This window comes from Echinops telfairi, unplaced genomic scaffold (assembly GCF_000313985.2).
Source record: "Echinops telfairi isolate 266 unplaced genomic scaffold, ASM31398v2 ScPeMD7_7424;HRSCAF=8462, whole genome shotgun sequence".
NCBI lineage: Eukaryota > Metazoa > Chordata > Mammalia > Afrosoricida > Tenrecidae > Echinops > Echinops telfairi.
This window is the reverse complement of record NW_022111324.1, coordinates 74,751,714-74,777,295: the sequence shown is the minus strand read 5'-3', so window position 1 is coordinate 74,777,295 and position 25,582 is coordinate 74,751,714. Positions and strand designations below refer to the sequence as shown.

The 25,582-nt window shown below is 37.7% G+C and overlaps 1 protein-coding gene across 1 annotated transcript in view; it reads left to right on the top strand.

Annotated features, from left to right (window-relative positions):
- The window catches only part of ENAH (ENAH actin regulator), a 171,377-nt gene that overhangs the window by 114,538 nt on the left and 31,257 nt on the right, over positions 1-25,582 (top strand). Inside the window, 2 exon segments of the mRNA XM_030887823.2 lie at positions 12,499-12,555; positions 17,314-17,398. Coding sequence (XP_030743683.1) covers positions 12,499-12,555; positions 17,314-17,398 — 142 coding nt within the window.

The window sequence follows — 25,582 nt, the reverse complement described above, 5'->3', positions numbered from 1 at the left end:
AAGTTCATTTTTAAATTAAAAATGTTTGCATTTTTACTGTGAAACCTGATTTAGACTTTAGAAAAAAGACACACTTAGGCTTTAAATAGCTCATAGCATATTAAACGAAACTCCATTAATGTCATAACTATAATTCTTTAACATTTTATTTTATGGGAACATAGGTTCATCTTAGGGCAGATTCATTCTTGGGGAAGTTGGCAAAGCCCACCCTTTGGTTATCACTGATGGAAAATCCCAAATCCTGCCTACCTGTTTTTTCCCCCCTGCGTTTTCACCCAAGAGAATTAATGTCTTAATTATCAATTAAAGTAAAATTAATTATAAGCCCAGTAACTAATTAACAGTGACTGTCCTTTTCCTTGGGAGACAGTTCAGATTAGAGCTGTGATTTCCACTTGGTTACCCACAAAACTTTTACAGCAGGTCTGAGATAATTTTTGGAAGCAGTGTGTGTACAAGGAGCCCTAGAGGAGTAGTGGTTACGCATTGGGCTGCTAACCTCAAGGCCAGCAGTTTGAAACCATCAGCTGCACTGTGGGAAAAAGAGAGGTCTGAGAAACCCACAGGGGGGTTTTACCTTATCATTTAGGGCGACTGCAAATCAGAATCAGCTCCATGCGAGTGAGTTTGGCATTTGGTTATAGAGATACACTGTTGTGTGGAGATTTATCCAAGAAAATAATTGTGGATATTTCCATAGTGAGCTGTAAGTAAGAATTCCTTATAGCTCAGATCTTTCTCATTTGTCCAGCCTAATATTCATATTGATTAACACTTCAAATTGGCAAAAATTCTACATCTAATTATTAATCACAAGCAGACATTAGTAGCCTACAAATAGTTATTAGTAGCTGCTACTATGAAATTTACAAACTTCTTTATTATTAGAGGTATTCATGCCCGGATTACAGTGTACTTGCTTGCTCTCTCTACTTTTGATTTTCTTTTGGGCCAAATTAGATGCAGAATCAGGAGTCTTAAAATGCTAACTCAGAGACACTCAGAGACACCACACTTGGTGTGGTCCAAGGTTGAGTATCTCCTTCTAGATTCTTTCAGAAGGTCTGCAAGATCCTTTGTTTGCTCCATATGTTTTAGTCTAAAAGATCCTGTGAAAGAATAAAAAAAGATACTGTGACATTTTGACTGCAGAAAGAAATAAAGCCACCCAATTGCCTCCGTTAAGCCAAACATTAAAGAGATCTGCAGAATCTAGTTTTATTTTAAAAATTTTCCCCTAGTTAAAAAAAATTGTTATTCTTCAATTGGAGTAATAGAAACCAGGACAGAAGTTTTTATATTACAGTATTTAATATAGTAAATTCTAATAGACATAATCTGAATAAGGAAAAATTCCTCCTCAGGATCTTCAGTCATTTTCAGAGTTTGACGTCCCAGCCCCAACATGCTTTTAAACTGCTGCTGTGACTGCTGAAACCCATCTTGGAGAGCTGAAACCAGTTTCTGTTTTGTTCCTTTCTCTTTTCTAGCCCAACAAAGAAACATGAAGGTTGGCTATGAGAGGAGAATTAATTATTCTGTTTTTCTGTCCTTTTTATGTAGATGGGCATGCTCAGCATTGACTGACTGTACAGAGAAACCTTCCTTCTTGCTTAAAAAAAATTTCCTCCTGTTTTTCATTGTCTTTCCATGAAGAATTCATGGAGGGGTACCATTTAGAATAACTAGTCACAGAAGTGGGCAGAGGTTATTCATAATTTCACCATTGTTGTATCACTGAAAGAGAAAAAAAATGTAGGTTTAGTGACCTCTTTCATGCTGAAAATAGGAAATTTACCCAGTAACTAGGCAAACACTTGCTGTACCCCGATTCCTTTGGATTCTAGTTACTTGGGTGCATTTGTGATTTCTCTTGTGATTTTGACAATAGGCTGTATTATCTATATTGTGCAGGTAGATTTTTAAATTCTTAAACCCCTGATCACTGGCTGTTTAGAACAACCACTGTACGTAGTTTGAACATAGCTAGCTCAACTTGAACAGTGTACCTTTGGTGAGCATGGCTTCGGTCTTATGATCTGTGACTTAGGGTATCTTGTCTTACTCTAAAATAGAAATGGTGTAAGTGACTGAAAAAGTCAGATAATAGTTTAGCGAGGAATCTAGGTTTGGTAGTGGGTTTATAGATGAATGAATCTAAGCCTTTCGATTCCTTAATTTTTTTCTCTCACAGTTCCTAAGATGCAAATTTCTAGATTGTATAAATAAATTTACCAAAACCAAAGTTAATGATGATGCTATTGAATTGATTCTCATAGTGATCCAGTGGGAGATTGCCTCTGTGGGTTTCCAAGACTGTAACTCTTTATGGGAAGAGAAACGAAAGCCTTGTCTCTTTCCTGCAGATCTTATGGTGGTTTCGAACTGCTCACTTTGGGGTTATCAGCCCAATGCATAACCACTACACCTCCAGGGCTCCTACAGTGGCATTTAAAAACCTCCAGCCTTGCAGTTAGAGTCTAACGCAGTACTTCCCTGGCAGCATCACCGTGACTCCTGTGGCACTTAACTGGCAGATTTCATTTGTGCATAAAGATCAAATTACATGAAGTATCTCTTTCAGTGGACCAAAAGACAGAAACATATATTTTAAAATGCAGTCAGCCGACAATCCCATTAACCTAGACTAAGAATCTTGTGATGCATAAGTAGTTCTCAAATATCTTTAATGCAGTAATTAGTATTATTTATATGAATAAGCTAAAACCAAATCCATTGAGTTGTGACTCAGTGACCCTATAAAGGTTTTCGAGGCTATAAATCTTTAAAGTAGCAGCCGATTTCCCACAGAATGGCTGGTGGTTTCCAACTATGAACCTTTTGGTTAGCAATTCAATGCATAACTCACTACACCCTATAATATATAAATTATTCATTGATTTCTGTATTTTCTCTTCTCTGCTCCATCCACATTTGCACTGTGTAAGTGAATTGGTTTAGGTACCTGGCATACAGCTACTAGATAGTATGCCCTTGTGTTGCATCAATTCTGCTTTTTTTTAAAGCACTCCCCCAAAAAAACCCAACAGTTCAGGTGAGCAGATTCATCAGGTACTTCCTGTGTGCTGAGCTCTATTGCTGATTGCTAGTAATCTGAAGATGAATATGGCATTGAGGTTACTTATGACCACCTTTGTGCCTAGCAAGGCAAACAGCTCATCATATAATTGATATAAAGTAATAATTTAGCAATCACATGTTCAATGGGAAACTAGCTTAGTCTCTACCAGTTACCATTTAGTACTGGGGCTTTATGTTGTGTTTTCTTTAGGACTTCAGCTAGTATTGACATCCACCCCTCCCACTTACTGTTTTTTAATAAAAATAACTTACTTACTGGTGCTCCTTTATCTTTATTTCTGAGAGTTTGCAGTAAAAAAAGTAATTTAACATAGAAAATGTCTTTGGAGGAAAGTAATAAAAGCCTATAGATTGAACTAAAAATGTAACTTAAAATGTTTTAATAAGCTTTTATAAACCTTTTTAAAAAAATAGGAATAACTTTAATTAGGAAATATTTATTACTTCTAAATAAAAGTGGAAACATGATACTCCTATTTTAATGGTTTATAATTATTTGTAAGTTTGGCAAGATTGATAATAGCTTTTCCCCCTCCTCCATTTTCCCCCTCTTCATTTAAATATACTAGTGTTTCCTGTAAAAAAAATGCCATCATTGGCTGAAATAGCATGCTACAATGTATGTCCTACTGGTTATAAAGCCAGGGGCCCTGGTCATGTAGGGGTTATACATTTGGCTGAAAACCTAACAAGGTCAGTAGTGTGAACCCACCATCTGCTCTGTGAGAGAAAGATAAGGCTTTCTACTCCCAGAAACAGTTACTGTCTTGGAAACTTACATGGTCCTGTCAGGTTACTGTGAGTTAAGAGTTGACTAGAAGGCCATGAGCTGTTTTTGTTTTCTTTTGTTTTGGTTATTAGGCGATCAATCCATTGTTAAAGGAGTACATAATGCGAGAAGGGTACATATTGTTTCGGGTATAATTACATTTCAGAGACTGAAGGTAGTGATGTTCAGTTTGTGTAGCATTTATTTTTAGATCTCTGCTGATCATCCTCATACCTATGTAACGATTTTAATCATAAACCCCATGTGAGGTAAACAAGTCCAGTTTATTTATATATGTGTGTGTGAGTATATATATGGATTCAGCACTATGTTTTTAAAATAAATATTAAATTTCCAAAAGTCTATTTGGATGTCTTTGTCATTTAGATATTGGTTGTCCCATGGTGTTTTAAATAGAGGTTGTATCTTGGTTTTGCAGATGAAGGATCATGAATCATTATGCAGAGAAACAGAAGGGCAAGGACAATAGGGCGCTCATGGAAAAAGAGACAGCTGCCCTAGTTTAACTAGGACAGTCCTGGTTTTCCATGTACCATTCTAAGTGGATGTGTACCCAGAGATCATGGCCTGAGAAATGCCTTTGGTTTTGATTGCTGTTGGAAAGCAGCCCGTGGGTAGCAGAGGAGCTGCTGTGTGCCCTGGCACTTGGAAAGGGCATCCAGGTTCTGGTCTGCAGCCCTTCCAGATGCTCCGGGTCAAACTGGTTTTGTTAGTGGTGTCACTTCCAGCTTTGTTTATGGCCAGTTCGCTGTCAGAAACTAGAACCAGTTAGAGCAGTGCCTGCCAAAAAGCCCTCTTTGTTAATAGAACTCTGATTTACACCCTGGCATTTTGTTTCTCAAATGAAAACACCTTTCTCCCCTGAATATGAAGGTGTATGTTTATTAATAAAAAATGAATGCAATGGAGAAAAGCATAAAGGCAGAAATGAACATCCTTAAAACTACTCAGAGATTATCTGCTTTAATATTATTCATAGTGGAAAGTGGTAGGCATTGAACTTTTTTTTTCTCTCCCAATTTTGTGTTATAAAATATTCTGAGATGAAGAATACAAATAGACATGCCCTCCCTCACCCCCCCAACCTAACAACTATTGAGCTGTACTTTATTATGTACTCCCTTAAGATTTACAATTCAGTCTTTTTCTAGCGTGAAAACCACTGCGATCAGTTTTAGACCATTTTCACCATCCAAAAGGAATTTTTTAGCTGCCATCCCATAACCGCTTCCCTCCTCTCCCCTCATGCCCTGTAATCTCACAGGCAACCACGAATCTACTTCCTGCCTGTGTATGTACTGGTTGTGACTCTTTCATCTCCATGCAATCACTCAGTAGGTGCTCTTTAGCAAATGGCTGCTTTAACACTACGGTGTCAAGGTGCATGCATCTTGTAAGATGTGTCATACCTGCCATTGTGAAAAGTGAGTGTGGAATACAGTGGAAGTAGTGACTGTATCCTAAGAACTTTTTAAATAAAGAGATAAAACAAGCCTTTCTTGGATTCTTTAGTAAAGAAACTAATATTTTAAAACATAATAAACTGGTAAAAGCAGAAATGTGTAGTATTTTCTGTTCTATATTGAAGATACAGATGAACATAGGACCAAAGTGAAAGCTCATAACTGGGAGCACTTGTTCAGTCCCCAGGCTCAACTTTTTTTCCCAGTGTTGCTCTACTGCCTTTCTTCATTTCCTCACCCAAGAGTTTAGAGTGTTAGCAATCTCATTTTTCATGCTTCTCTTTACTCCTTCCCTTACAAAAGTAGAAAAGCCCAGGTAAGATGGTCTTGAAAATCTTTATACTTCAAGGATAAAAACCTTTTCCTCAGGTAAAAGAATTTCAGCTCTCATTATGTGACTGAGTTGAACTTTTGTACTTCCTCTGTACCAGTGGTCTGAGGCACCCCACCCCCACACAGAGTGAGTCTTGTCCCCAGACTTGAGCATCTTTATCATTTTCCCCCTAAATCTCCATTTGTAGACTGTAGCAGCTCAATTTTCTGCCTCGCACGCCCATTCATAGCAAAATAAACTCCCCCCTTTTTGTTTGCCCACACACATTTAAGCTTGAACCTCTGCCTAATTTTAATATTAAAACTTCCCTCCTGGGTCTTTAGACTGGTTCCTTACACTTTTTAGGAAATTTATATTATGTGTAATCTTTAAAATTTTTTGAAATGGCTAATAGAGGAAATATACAGACATATATAGATATATGCACACACGCATATATAAATGAAGGTGTTGAAGTACAAAATAAGAATTTCCAGCAATGGAGGGAGAAATGGTCATCTTAGTTGTATGAGGACAGATAGCAACTGCGATGGAGAGTTGCCTGACAGAACATTCTAATTCTTGAAGAAGTAAGCATACTAGTTGAGCAGGAGAACAGTATCATGGGCACAACGCCACGTGTATGTGTGAAAAAGGCAGTGGAGAGGGGCAGAGCATAGAGCACATTTGAGAAATTGGAAGACCAGTATGCCTGTTTCACAGAGAGTGAAAACCTGAATTGGATGAGCTAGGCAGCAGTCGGATTATGGGCACGAAGCACTGGAATATGGCATTTAGGAGTAATGTAAAGCAAGGATTTGATGGCCGTTTGAGCTGGTTCAGTCATGGCTAATGAAGTAAAATCAAAGAGCTCTGAATTTTTAAATTTTGGATTAAGCAGAACAATAATTGGAATAGGGAAAATAATGGGGCAAAGCCCTGGAATGGTGGACCTGGAAGAGGCATAGTGAACCCTTACTGGCACTTGATGTGGAAGACTGAGTTATTGCCAGGGCTGGGGGAAGTGGCACACACTGAAGCCAGCATGCTTGACCATGGTCTTTGAACAGGGCATCCTTGTTTCTAACTCTGTTGTGTAGGAGATTTGGCTGCTTGGCAAGAACAACAATAACACGCACCTTGTTTTTATTTTTCACACCTTGTTTTCCAAGATAAAAAATAAGTTTCTAGCACGGTTCAGACACATCATCTTTCTGTTGTGGTTATTGTGAATGGTCACCACAGTTTTCATACTTGAATCCTTAGCAGTTTCATTTTATTGGCCTTACCAGACTGGGAAGAAGCCTTTTGAAGTACTCTGTACAATGCTGCCTAAGATCGAGTGTTTTTTGTCATTTATTTTATAAGTGCTTTATTACATTTCTAATGTGTGGTTGTATATGCAAATCCATTTCCTAAGATTATATAAGGGTTTTCTTATTAAACTTATATTGATATGAGAGTAAAGCCAAAAAGTATTGCTATTAGGTTTCCAATTCTTAATTGCACGTGCTTATTTCAAATACAATCTTTCAACAAGTCTTTGTGATCAGTGGATGGCCGCAGACAAGTTCTCTCAGTAATAACACTTGTCTTATTATCATTAGGGTGCCATCAAAAGAAGGTTCCACTCCAAACAGTGGCCTCCAAAGTAATCTATTGGACCAGATAATTAAGGCCGAGAGGTTAGCTGAGGTGATGGTGACTGTTTAGGGGGATTCCAAAGGAATCATCTTGATGTATTTTCTTGAGGGACACAGGATGCTCCCAAGGGTTTATGATAAAGACACTTTGAGAAAATTGAAACGGCACTGGTGAGAAAAAGGCCAGGAAAGTTGTGCTGAGCAATGCTTTCTAGCAGGACAATGCACATGGAGGATTGAAAGGAGGGTTGTCCTATTAGTTTTGTTAGGTAATCTTACCCCATCACCGCTCCTGCCCATCAGGTTTCTTTTTGTTTGCAACATTCAGAGAACATTCAAAGGAACACGATTTGAGTCCCTTGAGGACTCCAAGACTGCCCTTTTGTTGTGGTGTCAGCAGAGGGGCGCAGAATTCTTTGGGGGAAGGGTTAGAGAGATCCAGACCATGCCTTTAAAAGGATCTGGACCCAGATGGAGCATTTGTTGAGAAACAATAGCTTCACATTTCAATATTTCTGTTCGGTAAAGATTTCTACACCTCTTAGCAGTACTTTTCATTTACCTTTGAAGGAGCTTCAAAAAGTGTGTGGAAGAATGGAATTGAAAGATAATGGGAGTTTTCCACGAACCTTTTGAAGGCACCTCGTATGTTAAAATATAAATTGAAATAATACTTTTTAAAATGTTTCAAAATGCTGCTTCAGATATGCCAACACCAGGAGTAACATTTACATTTTGCAATTTTTATATCTTGCTCAGTTCCTTACAGTATGATATGTGTGTTTTAAATGCTGGCAATCATGTAGCTGCAGTATCTTCTCCACTCCATTCCACACACCTTAGAGAAAAACAGCACAGATGGATTTTGCAGTCATGGTCTCAAATGTGAACAGTAGAACTTTGCAATACCCGTGGGCCTTATTAATGGTCAAAAGTGTGAAGTCTACCGACTGATGCTGCACTCAGCCACTTTGCAGGCCAGTGTCCCAGAGAGTGCAAATCAAATCCAAACCAGTCTTTAAGCAAACTCTGTAATGGCTAATAGCCCCAATACAAACTGCACCGGGACTAACTGCTTATAGTGGAAGCCGCTAATGTTGAGTCTACTATGGTAATTATCCAATGCTGGGCAAATCTATCACTTTGAACTACTTATATCCCACCAGCGATTGTGATATTCTCCCGTTCATACAAAGCTCCGATAGTCGAAGAAAGGGGGAAGAGCCTGGAGAATACCTTACTTGTCAAACAGTGAGAAAGAAGTTGAATAGTCATGATTAGACTATATGAAGATCAGAGGAGCTGGTGGGAATGGCTATTTTTCTGCCCTGAACATCTGATATAGATGCTTAATTAAATATTTTTGGAATATCTCAATCCTAAGTGTAACTTTACCGAGGAGGAGCACTGCTAACCAAAGGGTCAGCAGTTTGAAACCACCAGGCCTGCTTTCTGCTTCTGAAAAGATGTACAACCGCAAAAATCCGCAGGGAGCAGTTCTGCCCTGTTTTATAGGGTTGCTGATTGTCGGAATTGGCCTGAAAGCAGTGAGTTTGGAGTTTTGTTTTGTTTTGTTTGTTTGTTAAAATAACTTAAAGAGGATGGAGCCCTGGTTTGGCAGGATTTAAGCACTTGGCAGCTATCCAAAAGGTGACTGGTGTGAACCTACCAGCCACTCCGCGGGAGATAGATGTGGCAGTCCACTTGTGTAAAGAAAGATTTGCAGCCTCAGAAACTCTATCAAACCATTTCTACTTTGGCCTGCCAGAGTCACTCACTGTGAGTCTCAATCGACTCTAAGAGGAGAGGTTTGCTTTGTTTTGCTTTGTTACTTAAAGAGAAATGTCTTTTCATAGGTAAACTATAAGGCATATGGCACTGAAGATAAGGGTCCTACAGCAAAGTGTGGTGATTCAGAAAGCAGATGGTGCCCCGCTATCAATCTTAATAGTGTCCTGGGGTCTTAAAGGCTTGTATTCAAACAAGCAACCATCTAAGTGAGGAGTCAGATTGATCCACATGGAAGAAGCACACCAGCTTGTGTGATTCAAAGATGAGGATAACAAAATTCAAATATGACGAAGGGAAAAGTATCAGAGCTAAAATTGTGAACACCCAATTTGTGGAAGGCTGTAGTGGAAAGTGGGAGCCCAAAACCCATCTGCAGAGTATCTAGTCAGATTAAGCCACTGGCAGATCCCTTCTAGCCACAGTCAAGGGTCTGGAATAGCCTTACTATCAAACATAGATCATTGTAATCCTGATTATGCTGGATCTAACTTGATAGTTGGCCAGTTGACCTCCCACTAAACCAGCGGTTCTCAACCTGTGGGTTGTGACCCCTTTGGGGGTTGAACGACCCTTTCACAGGGGTCGCCTAATGCATCCTGCATATCATATATTTATTATACAATTCATAACAGTAGCAAAATTACAGTTATGAAGTAACAGCAAAAATAATTTTATGGTGGGGGGGGTGTCACCACAACACGAGGAACTGTATTAAAGGGTCACGGCATTAAAAAGGTTGAGAACCACTGCTCTAGACCCAGCCTGAATTTGTTTTAGGTACAAGGATCTTGCTTGTTCCATGAAATAAATTCCTTCCCTGGCTTTTTAAAGATTGGTGGAGGTCTTTTCTTTCTTGCTCATTTTGGTATTTTTATCTTTATATTACTATTCTTTGTTGCTTTTGTAGGGTTTATCTGTTTGTGAAGCACAGTAGGAGTGGATGCATAGAGATAATAACTGATAACAAGAATTTGTAGGGGATGTAGTTGTGGATAGTGGGGAGTAAGCAATGAAGGCAGGAGGGGGAGGGAGCACTGGAACTGAATGTGATTACACATTCATTTTAAAGGTGGCTTAATCATGGGGGGAAAGAAAAAATGTTCTGAAATTGATTGTGGTAATGATTGTACAATTCTTCTTGGTGTGATTGAACAGTTGAATTGTGTGATGTGGATTATGTGCCAATAAAACAAAGGAGTGAGTTTTTTTTTTTAAGGCATATGGGATGTCTGTGCTTAGTCCTAAATCAAAATACGGTGAGACCACCATATTACTGAATGTTACGCAAACTTCAACACTGAACATTCTTTCTCACCTTCCTTCCTCCTGTCCCAGCTAAGTGATGGAAGGGTTAATTGCACCAGTATTAAGCAGGAAGTACGTGTTTGCCTCCTGCATATGAAGTAATGAATAATTTAGTGTCTTCAGGAAATGCATACTGCAGTAAAATTCAAGCAACCTTATCAGAATTTGGATCATTATTTTACCTGGTAGTGTGAAGGAAAAGGCAGTAGAAAGAAGCAGCTTTTACAGAGACCAAGTGTGAGATTGTTGTATAATGGCTTTGTGAGGAGGATGGGTGGTTTGGTTTGGAACGGTTTTGGCTTTCGCAGTAATGATGCGTTCTCTGCATTCTGACGGTTGTCAGGAGGGCGGCATTGATGACTTTCTGCCACAATGATTGGTAATGTCATGTGGCAGTTTCTTTGCTGCCAGAGACGAGATCATTTCTCAAATTTTTCTTGTAAGTTTTGTATTTTGCATTAAATATTAGATTAAAAGAACTGTAGGGTAAAACCTGAAGATTGGGCCTTTTTTTTCTTTTTAGTTAATAAAGATTTGACAGTAGTTGTTATTAAAACAGATTTTTAGGGATATTTTAACTTAAAAATACGTAGTTTATTGTAAGTTGTTTCTCTCCTAATAGTGTAAAAGCTTTATATATATGCCTCCAGTCTTGCTATATCTTGTATTGTTGCTGTAAATATTTTTGTGCATGCAATTTTAGTCATAATAGTAATCGATTGGGAGTTAGAAGTACTTAGCAAAGAAGATGCTTATCAATTTCGATTATTTTGCTAATTTGAAAATATCTGCTGTGTGTAAATATTTTTTAAATGAAGATAAATTTGGTACTTTGTATTAAACCTAATTTCTTTCAAAACTTATTAAGATTTACTACTGTTTTCAGATGTGCATTTTCAAAAATATAAATTGGGTCTGATTTTGTGGAAAATTTTAGTTAGCATAAACTTGTATTGCTTAAAGAATACAGTTGTGAGATCTGGAGTCAAAAAACTGCCTTTGCCTTGATGTGGTCTTTCTTAACCAGAGTATTTTGAACCTATTAACTGTTTCTAGGTTAATGTCAATGGGAAAAAAACTCTTTCCAATGCTGAAAAGAAATTTCTTGGGATTTTATAGAAAATTATTGATGTGATATTTTGGCTGTCACTATTATTATACTTATTTTAAAATATTTTATTTTTCCAAACTCGGTTTTTACTCTCACCTTGATTTTGGACAAACTCATTTTTCATAAGTTACTGCCTTCTCATAGAGTTGTTCTTTTTTTTGTTTTTATTTTTTTATCCTCCTAAAGAGAATATACTTTATTAACTTGTAAGATAAATATTAATGCAAATAACCTGAATTGTTAAGCAGCTTTGATTTACCATACATTTTAATATGGTATTTTGCCAATATATGTATATGTATGTATACATGCACACATATTAAAGAATCAAATGTGTCTTGGAAAAACACGGAACAGCTTTAATTTTTCAAAGTGCAAAGCCAATGAGGCTGTAGGCTCATTTTTTTCATTAATGAATAAAAAGTTCTTAGTTGCTGTCATCTATATTTATTGACTTTGGTCTTTTTTTCAGTCAGTAGAAATCCGTTATTCTCAAATTAATTCCAAACATTTCCCCCTACAAATCTTTTTCAAAATTAAACTTACCTACATGAGCAGTCCTTAACTTGAGTTAACTCTAATATGATTAGAATTAATGAGATTAACTTTAATGGCCATAGAGCTTGACTTCTCATACTTCATCCCCACTTACTTTACAAATATGTCATTGTAAAATGTGGATTGCACACTTTAATTTTATAACTCAGGAAGCAATTAAACTATACATTAATGCATCATTTGATTTTTGGCTTATAGGTTTTTCCACAAATAATATTACGTAAACATTTCTTTAAAAGCTTATGTTACAGGAGAAATGTTTAATAGTAGGCTACAGAGCTTTCCAGGATGAGGATCTAGTTAGAACATATGTATAAATACATTTTGAACATTTCAAAGCACCTTTTAGTTTGTGTGAAGTTCTTCAGATGGCCCCCGTTTGTCCTTTGAAGCTTCTAACACCAAGGTGTCTGTTGCAGCCCAGAGCAAGGTTACTGCTACCCAGGACAGCACTAATTTGCGATGTATTTTCTGTGGTAAGCAACATTATGTTTACATTACTTTTTCAAGCTATGGTACATACTTGCACATTTCCATAACTTTTGTTTCCTTAGGCCATAGTCTGATCTGTGGGATTTGGGGATGTAGAGCCAAGTGCCTGTTTTCAGTGTTGTGATTTTTGTTGTGATTCATGTAGGTAATTTGGTTAGCTTTGGGGTTGGCTTGATAGTGAGGATTAAGTTAGAATGAAGGCTTTCTAATTAATTCTTATCCACCTACCCAAACACAAAAGAGAAGGGGAGGTTTATTTGTAGTTAATTTCAACTCTTACTTGGAAGCAAAACTCTTAAATTTATAATTTTTAAAAATTTTGTATGTTTATCCTAATATGATTTGGGAAAATGTATGCTTGATTCATTTGTATTGAGTTACAGAACAATTTTGTTTAACTTGAATTCATTTCAGTTGGGTATGTCATGAGGCAGCTGTAAGCTTACTTTTGTTTATAGGTTGATCTGGGGTCTTCAGCCTCCTTTATTCACAAGGTTGGATGCCTGTGGTTTGGGAATGAAGCTAGGCTCTCCAGTCTTCTCTCACCTTCACCTTCATCACACATGTGTGCACATGTGCATATTTTTTGCATGGACAAACTAAATCCGTCATTTAATATTGAAACACAAAACCCACTGCCTTCGAGTTGATTCAGTACTTACCCACTCCAAACGAGCGATCATTAATCCTTGACTTTAACGTGGCACCTGTACCCCGATTTGGTCCGAAAATTTTCTGTTTTGAAAATCCAAGTTCCAAAAACCAACTTCTGATTTTCGGAGTTTGCTTTTTTTTCCTTTTTGGACTCGTGTACTTTGATGAGCCAGGTTACTTTACTTGAGAGACAGGGTTACAACGTCATGTGCTGCTCAGATTTTATGTGACCAGTGAAGAATGCTGCTGTCTATTCATTTTTGTCCGTGTGATTTGGAACTTTGACTATCAATATTACTGATAAGGTTTCTTTACCTTCAAAAAGAATTACATGTTTCAAAATGTATATGCATACTCAGTTACTGGCTTAGGCAAATTTGTATGGTAATTTTCTCCCCAAATAAAAAATCTTAATATCTTTTAAAATCTGCCTCAAGTTAAGTTTTAGGATCAATCCGGGTAACAACAGTTAACAGCTGTCAGCCTCTTGTGCGGTTCTTTCTAAATACCCGTATCCTCCTAATTTCACAATTAAACTTTGTAGAGTAAGTATTTAATCAGTGCCTTTTATGTCTGAGTTTTCTGCCTCTTCCTGGAGGTTCTTCTAAGTCAGAGCCAGTTACCAGCAATTGTGTTTGTATTTGTGCTTTTGCTTCTCATTTTGAAGATTTCCTCAATTACCCTATTGCAGGGAAAAGATTGATTTGACTTTAATAAAAGTGAAAGCTTAAACCTGCAAAATAATGTATTGATTTAATATTTCTTGCCAGTATTACCTTAATCAATCACCAATATTACCTTATTGGATTTAAGGAAGTGTAAACAATACAGTTTCCACCTTGCTAAGTTTAAACTTGATTGCGTTGTGTATATTTTTTAACACCCTATTTGCCATCTAGACATGTGTTTTTACTTAATCCGTGGTTAACTGTGAAACTAGACTTATTTGTGACATTTTAAATATGACATAAATGAAACAGGCTCTATCCAAGACTCAGCATTCAAGGCAACAGGAAATGCCATGCTTAGTGTAGCGTTATTCTAATCTTATTTCTATCATTTGTAGGATATAATATCGGTCCCATGGCCATTCTATATTAGAAACAGTAGAGTAATTCACATGCTTTGCTATAAGGTATGTGTGTGCTTTTTTTTTCTTCTAACCTTCAAATTAAGATCAACCACTGCCTTTGGCACAGGGAGAAAACTTTAAGCCCTCAAACAGCTATTGGGGAAAAAGGAAAAAGACAGGTTTACGCATTTCTTAAATTTGGCTGGTTGGTTGGTCTCTTTTTTTCTCCATTCTAAATAAGCGTTATTTTTTTCTTTTTTAATAAACATTATTAATTACTATGCGATGCTTACAAAAATATTGTCATTTGCCCACTGGAATGGTTTGGAAAGTACCCTTTTTGGTATCTTGTGGGAAAACAGATACCCTACTCATTTAGGAAAATGACCTATGTGAAGTAATATATTTCAGCAAATAGAGTGACAACAAATAGACAGCTTTGCCTCACTCCGTTTTAGTTGCAGGTTTATGTTAACGTGTGTTGCCTTTGATATTATTTCCCCCATTTTACAATCTGTTAACATATTCAACAGGATAGAAAAAATGTAACTGTGTATTTCAAGTTCCAGAGTGTACTTGGAGCTTTGTTTAATACTTTAAGTGTGTTTGTATTATTTTTCAAATGCACAGTTTCTATGTGATTTTATTACTATTGTAATTTGACAATATTAATGAAGAAACAAATAAACCACCAAGATTAAATAAAGCTGTGAGAAAATGCTCCCCCCACCCACGGTTTAAAATATATATATTTTATATATATATGGAAGGGCAGAACCCATTATCCCAAAGAACCAGCTAGAAAATAATTAACAGTTGTTGTTTTTGCATAAAAATTCCTCCCATTTTAAAAGGATCTTCTTTGAAGTTTTCTTTTCTGCTCTATGAATAAGATAACTACTGTTTTATAGTGATATTACTCATAAAATAATTACCCACACTTTAAAACCACCTTCAATGAAAAAGTTTGCTGAAAAGCTTTTACCTTAAAAAAAAAAATTCAGAGGCTTCCATAAATTGCTAAACAATACTTTTCCTTCTCATTTGCTTTTCAAAATTCATTTACATATTAAAAATTTTATGTCTTAAAAAATCTATTTAATAAAAGCAGTGGTTTGGGTTGAAAGTTTTGACATCTTTTTTAAATGAAAATTTACAAGTTTAATAGTAATTAGAATCATTATTGATAGGATGCCTGTCCTAGAAAGTAGGATTATATTCTTAATTGATTGGATAGTAAGATTCATTTTTCTCTTAGACCAACAAATCTGACTTGCTGGAATTCAGCTGCTAATAAGATTTTCATTAAAGTACTCAAAACTATTTTTAAAAATAGGCCAAATAGTCTAGTGAGTTGCCCATGCTAAATGTTTGCATTAACCATTTTTTTTATAACTTCAAATATATGAAGTGCTCCCCTGTAACTATTTCTCATTTTATCAGGTTTATTTTGTCATGCTCCCTCTTGCTGCTAGAAGAGGCAGCTTCCCTGTAAAGTATTAGGAACTAGTCTAGGGCTTCAAAGGACAGTCTGTTGTTAGTTACATCATTATGTTTGTTTCCCGAGGAAAGGACTGCAATCTGCTTACTTTGGTAACAGTTATATATTTTCATTTATGCAAACATTTAAATGTGTACTTTATTTTTAAAGGTTTTTTTTTAACTACTGATTACCTGGGATTAGTATATTTTTATATTTTATTTGCTTAAAATAGCAGGCTCTTTTAGAAAATTTACTGACATACTACACTGTGGTTGTCAGTTGTCTTTAGAGGACACTTTAAATGATTAATCTAAAAACATTAGGAAAGAGATGAGGAAAAGATGTATAGGTAAGTTTAGAGCAAATTATTTCTGATTTTCTGCACTTGGGACATACCAGTACCACAATCTTGGCTTTCTAGTTTTAAACTCACCCCCAGTAGTGAAAACTAGGTATTTTGTGCTGTTGTCTCTCTAAAATGACAAGAATTTGCTTTAGTATAGAGCATTTCTTTGTTTACTACATTTATCTATTGATTTCAAATACTAGTAATCTGTAAGTATCTGCTAAGAGTATTTGCAGCCACATTAGAAATCGGAATTTCGTGCATTCTATCATTGCTCACACTCTTCTCCATGGGTGGACACTCATTAATATTTCTTTATTGTTTACTGGATTAGACTTTAGGATTGTTTTCTTAAACCCCAGAAATTGTTTATTAGGCCAAAATTTATTTATCCTATTGTATGACACACTTCACTCTTATAACTGGGGACTTTTAAGTTAGTGATGCTCTCAGAAGCTGTCGATGGATTAGCATTGTATGATTACATGGCAGTTGGGCATTAATTTCTCATGATAGAACCATATTGATGTGAATGTAGCTGTTTTTCCTTGTTCCAAATGAAAAGTTATTAAGATTATCCCTATTGCATCAGCTAAGTAGGTTGTTAATTATTTGATAGAAGTTGAGCAAATGTTTATTTCATCAGTCCTGGAAATGCCAGCCCATTAAACAAAAATTGCAGCTTAAATTGAGCAAGTTTGATAAATACAGTAGCATACTTCAGTCTAGTAATAAGGTTCTCATGCTTTCTCTCTCCTGTTTTTCATTTCCAGTGTTCTATTTAGGTGAGTTTTTGAATTCTGATTTTTCATTAAGTTTTCCCTCTCCACTTCATGAGTAATTGCCCTAACAAGAATGTGTCATTGTCTTAGAAAATGTCAAGCTTAGGTGCCTATTCAGATGCTCATTAAACACTTGTTTTACTCAAGCTCTTCATATATAAATGTTTCTTTTTTCTTTATTGTTGATGTTTTTCCATTTGTTTGAAGTAAGCCTCTGGGGATGATGACAGTATTATGTTGCAGTCTTTTCATTTGCTGTGTGTTATGTAAAGCTTATATTTTATTTTGCTAGATGAAAAGAAGGTACATTTGTTGTAAATATGTGACTTTTATGTTATTCTCATGGTGTCCCCACCTCTATCCAGCTAATGGTCATCTGTAATGTTTCCCCCTTTCCCTTTATAGGGCCAACATTGCCTAGACAAAATCCACAACTACCTGCCCAAGTTCAAAATGGCCCATCACAAGAAGAATTGGAAATTCAAAGAAGGTAAGTTTATATTATTGTTTGCACCTTTTCTTTGTAGGGCACAAGACTGAACAATAAACATCGTAATATTGAAAGTAGATTGTGTTTTGTCAGCCACTGAAACGCCATAGCATTAATTCTTATATTACAGTTTAGAATAAACAATATAAGTAAATACTTGTTAATACTAGTCCAAAAGTGTTCAAATTCCTTATCTGCTGTCTTGTAAAAATCACATTACTGGCAAATTAAACCATTTTAGATGTTTTTAAAGAGCCCTGGTGGCGGGGTGGTTTTGAATCGGGCTGTTCGCTGCGAGGTCAGCGGTTGAAGCCACCAGCTGCTCCTCCAGAGAAGGGCAGGGCTTTCTGCCCCAGAAAGAGTTTCTGCCTTGGAAATTCACAGGGCTGTACCACCCTGTCCTGTTGTGCGTCAGAATCATCCACTCAGTAGCAGTGAATTTAGGTTTTTTGTTTTAAGATGTGCTTACTAGCATACAAAAATGCCTTTAGACTGTAAGGGATTTTATTTTTTTGTTGATGTTGGTTGTTTTTGAGCTTATTCCACCTCATGACAACCCCATGTGTACCAACTGTAGAACTGAACGCCATAGGCTTTTCAAAGCCATGACCTTTCTGACGCAGATTGCCAGGCCTATCTTCTGAAGAACCTTTGGTTGGTTTGGAACTGCCAACTGTTTGACTAGTAGATATAAATGAGTCTGCAACAAGGATGGATGCCTTTATGCCTTTAATGCTGGTCTGTTAAGGGTCACACAATTAGTCCCCATCATAGACGATTGTCAGGACCTAGCAGCTCACTATTATCATTGGATTGTGGGTACTGAGTAAGTTCTAGTAATTGTTATGAAAAACGTGCTTCATTTAGATTTATTCTCATATCAAAATGCTAGTCCCAGCAATGCTCATCTGAACCTGAGGTTTTTCTATTTGTATGTATGCAGATCCTTTAAAAGAGTTTGGACACTCGTGGCCCCTTCTGAGAATTTGTGAAAGCAGTGTCCTACCACCTACACTTAACTGTCCCACTCTTTAACTGCAGGGATGCACATGACACACAAACATTTGCATGTAATTTTTGATGTCACACGTAATCCTACATTCCAGTATGGTCCTCAATGAGAATCCCTGATACAGAGCTCATAGATTTGCATATCCTCTAATGCCTCCATTTAAAATTTTTGACCTCATTTTCCATGTACATTCCATCCTTCCTTTCATATTTCTCCCAAAATTCTAGCTTTGAAGGTCTAAATGTGTTCGTTCACGATATCTATGCAAGTACACACTTGTTATATCTTTTTCTAAAAGCTTGGTGGATCCCCTCGTCTGATGTTTTCATTCCTAATAGCTTTCTTTAATATTTAGTCTCATACATTTATCATTCTTGTAGATTCCTCATTGAATTTTCTACGTTTACCATAGATCCTCTCAATTCCCCACTTTATTTTTTTTTAATTAAAAAATCATTTTATTGGGGGCTCGTACAACTCTTAACACAATCCATACACACATCCATTGTGTCAAAGCACATTTGTACATTTGTTGCTCTCATCATTTTCAAAACATTTGCTTTCTACTTGAGCCCTTGGTATCAGCTCCTCATTTTACCCCCTGCCCACCCCCCTATCCCTCACGAACCCTTGATAATTTATATATTATTATTTTGTCCTATCTGACATCTCCCTTCACCCACTTTTCTGTTGTCCATCCCTCAGGGATGAGGTTATATGTAGAGCCTTATAATCGGTTCTCCCTTTCTACCCCACCTTCCCTCCACCCTCCAGGTATCGCTACTCTCAGCCCTGGTCTTGAAGGGATCATCTGTCCTGGATTCCTTGTTTCCAGTTCCTTTCTGTACCCTTGTACGTCTTCTGGTCTAGCCAGATTTGTAAGGTAGAATTGGGATCATAATAGTGGGGGTGGGTGGGAGCATTTAAGAATTAGAGGAAAGGTGTATGTTTCATCATTGCTACACTGCACCCTGACTGGCTCGTCTCCTCCCCGCGACCCTTCAGTAAGGGGATGTCCAGTTGCCTACAGATGGGTTTTGGGTCCCCACTCTGTACTCCCCTCATTCACAATAATATGATTTTTGTTCTTTGATGCCTCATACCTGATCCCTTCAACACCTCATGATCACAAAGGCTGGTGTGCTTCTTCCAAGTGGGCTTTGTTGCTTCTGAGCTAGATGGCCGCTTGTTTACCTTCAAGCCTTTAGGAACCTGGACACTGTTTCTTTCGATAGCCAATTCCCCACTTTATTACTGCCAGTTTAATTTTTCTTAACTCCCTTGCATGTGACAAAGAAAACCTCAGACCATACAGAAGGGTATTAAAGTAGAGGTTGGGGCGAAAGGGGACTCCTACACAATTGTGCCTTTCTTCTCATTCTTATTTCCAAAATTAGTCATTTAAAATTTTTCTTTTATTTATTTTTTAGAATCATTTTATTGGGGGCTCGTACAGCTCTTATCACAATCCATGTATACATCCATTGTGTTAAGTACATTTGTACATTTGTTGCCATCATCATTCTCAAAACATTTGCTTTCTGCTTGAACCCTTGGTATCAGCTTTTCATTTTTCCCCCTTCTTCCCAGTTCCCTCTTCCCTCATGGACCCTTGATAATTTATAAATTATTATTTTGTCATATGTTACATTGTCCAACGTCTCCTTTCACCCACTTTTCTGTTGTCTGTTCCCCAGGCAGGGGGTTAGATGTCGATCCTTGTAATGTGTCCCCCCTTCTACCCCACCTTCTCGCCACCCTCCGCTATCGCCATTCTCACCTCTGGTCCTGAGAGGTTCATCTGTCTTGGATTCCCTGTGTTTCCATAAGAATTTGCTACTTGTATACTTTGGGAGGCGAAACAACCTGTTGTTATTTCTTCATAAATCCTATGCTGTGTGTTGTCACGTCTACACAAACGCTGGCTCGTGGAGACTCCACAGGACCGTGTAGACGCCCTCTCTGGGCTTCCAGACCGTCATCTTTTCTTCTGGAAGAGCAGGCAGTGGGTTCACACCTCCTACCTCTCTGTTGGCACTCACTGTACCTCCTGGGCCCATGTACCATTGCCATCCAGTCCATGCCAACTCCTAGCAAATAGCTGTTGACTTTCGATAATCATCAAGGGAAGGGAAAAATTCTTGCCAATAATTCTTGCCAAGTTGTATTCAACAACTTAAGGTATTTATCAAATCTCCCAATAACTTGCCTGCCCACCTCCCATTTTGTTTTTTTCTCTCCTTGTAGAACTCTATCCTCCCCTTTACTGAGTTAGAACACTGCTTTGCCATCTAGCTCATTGCCTCCCCTTTCCTCCCTTCCTCTCCCTCCCATTGTAACCATCAAAGCCTCTTTCTTTTGGTATGAAATCTTTAGTTTGGGTATTTCATGAACTGAGTAACTTTTTCATGTTAACTCGAGACTCTCCTACACTGCTTTTCAAAAAGCCCTAGGGGAGGAAGAATGTTAGTTTACATTGTAATATTAATCCATAAGATTTTTAGCACCAGTTTGGGGATAGGGTTCATATTATAGTAAGTGCTGTTTCATTTGTGTTACTACTTTTAGATAAGCTAGTATTATAGAGTCTTAATAAATTAAAACCAATAAAGATTCTGTATCTGGGCTGATAGTTAGGCGTAGGTTGGAAAGAGAATGATATGAATAATGTGCTCCTTAAGCAAATGTGGTGAACAAAGTTGATGGAGCCCACCTATGAAAAGATAAAGAGTCTAGGGTCTTAAAGACTTGAAGGTAAACAAGCGCCCATCTAGATCAGAAGCAACAAAGCCCACATGGAGGAAGCATACCAGCCTGTGTGATCACGAAGTGTCAAAGGGATCAGGTATCAGGCATCAAAGAACAAAAAAAATCAAATCATTGTGAATGAGGGGGAGTGCAGATTAGGGACCCAAGATCCATCTTTAGGCAACTGGACATCCCCTTACGGAAGGGTCGCCGGGAGGAGACCAGTCAGTCAAGGTGCAGTGTAACAATGATGAAACACAGAACTTTTCTCTAGTTCTTAAATGCTTCCTCTCCCCAGTATTGTGATCCCAATGCTACCTTACAAATCTGGCTAGACCAGAAGTTGTACACTGGTACAGATAGCAACTGGAAACACAGGGAATCCAGGACAGGTGATCCCTTCTAAGACCGGTGCTGAGAGTAGCGATACCAGGAGGGTAGAGGCAGGGTGAGGTGGAAAGGGGGAACCAATTACAAGGATCTATGTATAACCTTCTCCCTGGGGGATGGACAACAGAAAAGTGGGTGAAGGAAGACGTCAGGACTGTGTTAGTTATAACAAAATTATAATTTATAAATTATCAAGGATTCATGAGGGAGGGGCGGGGAGGGGGAAAGGGAGCTGCTACTAAGGGCTCAAGTAGAAAGCAAATGTTTTGAGAATGATGATGGCAACAAATGTACAAATGTGCTTGACACAATGAATGTGTATGTATAGATTGTGATAAGAGTTGTACGAGCCCCCAATAAAATCATTTTAAAATAATGAATAAAGTAAAATAATAATGAAAATGAAATGATAAATATAAATAAAAAATAAATCCGTAGTTCAAATTTTCAGTTTTTAAAATATTTTCCCTTGCTTTCTGACTATTGTCACAAAAATTGGGGCAGGCTATTTAAATTAAGATTTTCACATTTTCAGGGTCTGATTTTTTTGTAGGAAGATAAGATCAGTTTCATGCCGAAGAACATTGTTTAGGCTTTTAGGGACATCAATGCACTTCACTGGCAAAAAGTGACTATCTAAAATCTTTTCCATGAATGGTAACTAACTCAGAAGAGCAGAGAAAGCCAAAACTAATCCAGGACAGGGAAGAAAAAGGGGCTGTGGTGTGCCCTTTTAATAGTAAGCTATTGGTTAAAAGTCTGTTTACCAAAAAAAGCACCCATTCTGGTTGCCATTGAGTCAGTTCCAACTCACAGAACTGCCAAGAACAGAACTGCCCACAGGAGTGTTGTAAATCTTTATGGAAACAGGCTGTTGCCACACCTTTGTCCCTCAGAGCAGCTTCTGGGTTTGAAGTGTCACCCTTTTGGTCCAACCACTACACCATAGGGCTCCTGAGGAGTGTTTCGATACTGAGATTTCCCACCACACCCAAACAAAAGACTAGTGTTTTACTCTCGAGAGGGGCTACACCAGTGCTGCCTAACAAATAGAGAGCAAACCATATGTGGTTTTAAAATTTTTTATTAAGTACATCTTTTTTTAAATAGAAAAGAAACATGAATTTGTTTTTAATAATATGCTCGATTGTACCTGAAATATGAGGGGGTACCCCCAGTCCCCCGAAAAAATAAAACTGCAAAAGCTCCACAGGGTGGAGCTTGCATAGTATGCATTTTTCCCACTAGGTTAGCATTGAGTAACTTGCTTGATGACACCCAGTGGTGTCCCCCGGGAAGATTCTCACTGGTCACAGTGAATTTTTTCATAAAAGCAGTTTTAACCAAACCTCGTGTTTTTTGTGATGGCCGACTTCATATATCAGCATCAGCTGTGAAATTTTGCCTCCTGCTCAGGGAAAAATGCCACAGAAGCTGTTGTGACGTTGAACATCGCTTACAAGGACAGCGCTATGGGAAAAACTCAAGTGTATGAGTAGTTTTCTTGTTTCAAAAAAAGTGAAATGTCAATTGATGACAAACCTTGTTCTGGATGTCTATATAAACTTCCAGAACAGACAAAAATGTCAACAGAATTCCCACATTTGTGCTCGAAGACCGACATGGACCATTGAAGAGATGGGGAAGCTATCTGGAATATCTTGGAGATCAGTTCAACAAATTATAAATGAAGATTTGGGAGTGAGAGGAGTCGCTGTGAAATTTGTGCCTAAGGTCTGACTGGCCAAGAAAAAGAGCACTGAGTGGAAACATGTCGCACTTTGAAAGAACAGCTCCAAAGCGACCCAGACTTTTTTCCCAAGGTCATTACTGGTGATGAAACATGGCGCTATTCCTACGAGGCTGAAAGCAAGCATCAATCAAGCTAGTGGAAGACACCATTGTCACTTCACCCAAAAACTCATCAAGTGAAATCAAAGATCAAGACGATGCTCATTTGTTTTTTTCATGCAGGGGAAATAGTTTATTTGGAGTTCATTCCACCAGGTCAGACTAATAAGCTTTCTATTAAGAGGCTCTGGGAAGATAGGATAATAGTATGCGACAAAAAAGGCCTGATTTGTGGCAGATGGGACTAGTTTTGCCACCACGAAAATGCACCTGCTCATGCAGCCATCTCTGCATCAGTTTTTGGCAAAAAACAACATGCCTCTTGCTCCATGCACCGTACTCACTTGACCTCGCTCTGTGCGACTTCAGGACATGAAAGGGCAGCGATTTGATGACGTAGAAGAGGAAGAAAAAAACGAAGGAGATCCTGTCAGCCATCCAAACAGATGAGTTTGAAAAATGTTTCCAAGAATGGCATAGCAGATTTGACAAATGTATTAAGTATAATGGAGAGTACTTTGAAGGTGCTGTGGTTGTTTTGTTAAAAAAAAAAAATTAAATACATAGCTTGAGGTGGGAGGTATTCTGGCCTTTTTGGGTACCCTCCCGTATTACTTCAACTGGTAATTGATACAAACATTTTAGAGATTTTATATTCTTCTTACTAGACCGCATTTTTTAATTAGATTTGTATTTTTATACAATAGAGTGCATCTTAATTCCATCTAGCCATACTTCAAGTGCTTAAAGGTAAGCTACATGTTACTGATATCTACTCTATTGGACAACAAAACAATACCAGTTTGACCAGAGGTCAATAACGCATGACCAAATTTGGCCTTGCAACCTGTGTAATACAACTGCAAGGTGAGATTGGCTTTTACATTTTTAAAGTTTTGTTTAAAAGGAAGAACAGAATATTCAATAGGATACTGACTGGTCTTTCACAGAAAACCTTTCTCAGTTCAGTCTGGTGTCTCTATAGCAGGGCTGGAGAATCTTTTTTTGGCCAAGGGCCATTTATAAAATCATTCAAGGACCATACTGGTCAAACATTTAATTAACTGACCCCTAATATGATAGCTGGAACTGCTTCTCTTTAGTGAGGCATATGATGTTAACTGGTATTGGTTATTTTGCAGGCTACAATGTTCAAATAGATAACATAAGGAAATTTCCTGGAACTCTTTGGCTTGACCATCTAAATCTAGGGTCTACATATTTTTTCTTGTTACAAAAGTAAAATACTGCCATTGAGTCCATTGCCACACATAGTAACACCTGATAGAATTTTTGAGGCTGTGTATCTTTATAGGCGCAAGATAGCCTCATCATTCTCCCAAGGTGGGTTTGAACCTACCAACCTTGTGATTAGCAATCTAATGTTTGCCCAATATTGTCTCCAGGGCTCCTTCCAAACTGCTAGATTATAAATATGTTAGGCTTTGTGGGCCATAGTATCTCCTTAGCTCAACTCCTCCCTTGTAAAAACCAAATCCTCTGCCATGAGTTGATTCTGATGTAGTGAATCAACCAAAAGCCCAGAGTAGAACTGCCCCTGTGGACTTCTGAGATTGTAACTCTTTACCAGAGTGCACTGTTTCATCTTTGTCACAGTGAGTGGCTGTTGGGTTTGAATAGCCGGCCTTGAGACCAGCAGCCCATTGCTTAACTCATTGAGCCACCAGGGCTCCTCTTCCTATGGAGCTTACCATAAACATTGTTTAGATAGATGCCTGTGGCCTTGCCTGACCCTCCGACTGTAGTTTGCTGATTTAGATAGGAGAGTCTAACCAGGTGCCCTATCCAATACGTGGGAAAACAAGAAAAGACCCATCATCATTACAGCATAATACCAAAACAATCAAACTCACCGACCCTGTGGGACAGGGTAGAACTGCTCCTGTGAGTTTCCGAGACTGTAACTCTTTACAAGAGTAGAAAGCCCCTTCTTTCTCCCATGGAGCAACTAGTGGTTTCAAACTACAGACCTTGCAGTTAGCAGCCCAATATGTAACATTCACCACCAGGACTTCTACTAAGGCATATAGCACTGGAATTTCAGAACATGGGAATTCTAAAATTATTTTAAATGCTTGAGGAAGAAATAGATTATTTTAAATGCTTGAGGAAGAAATAGATTGTATACAATGATTTGATGGAATCTTCAGAGAAATGATTTC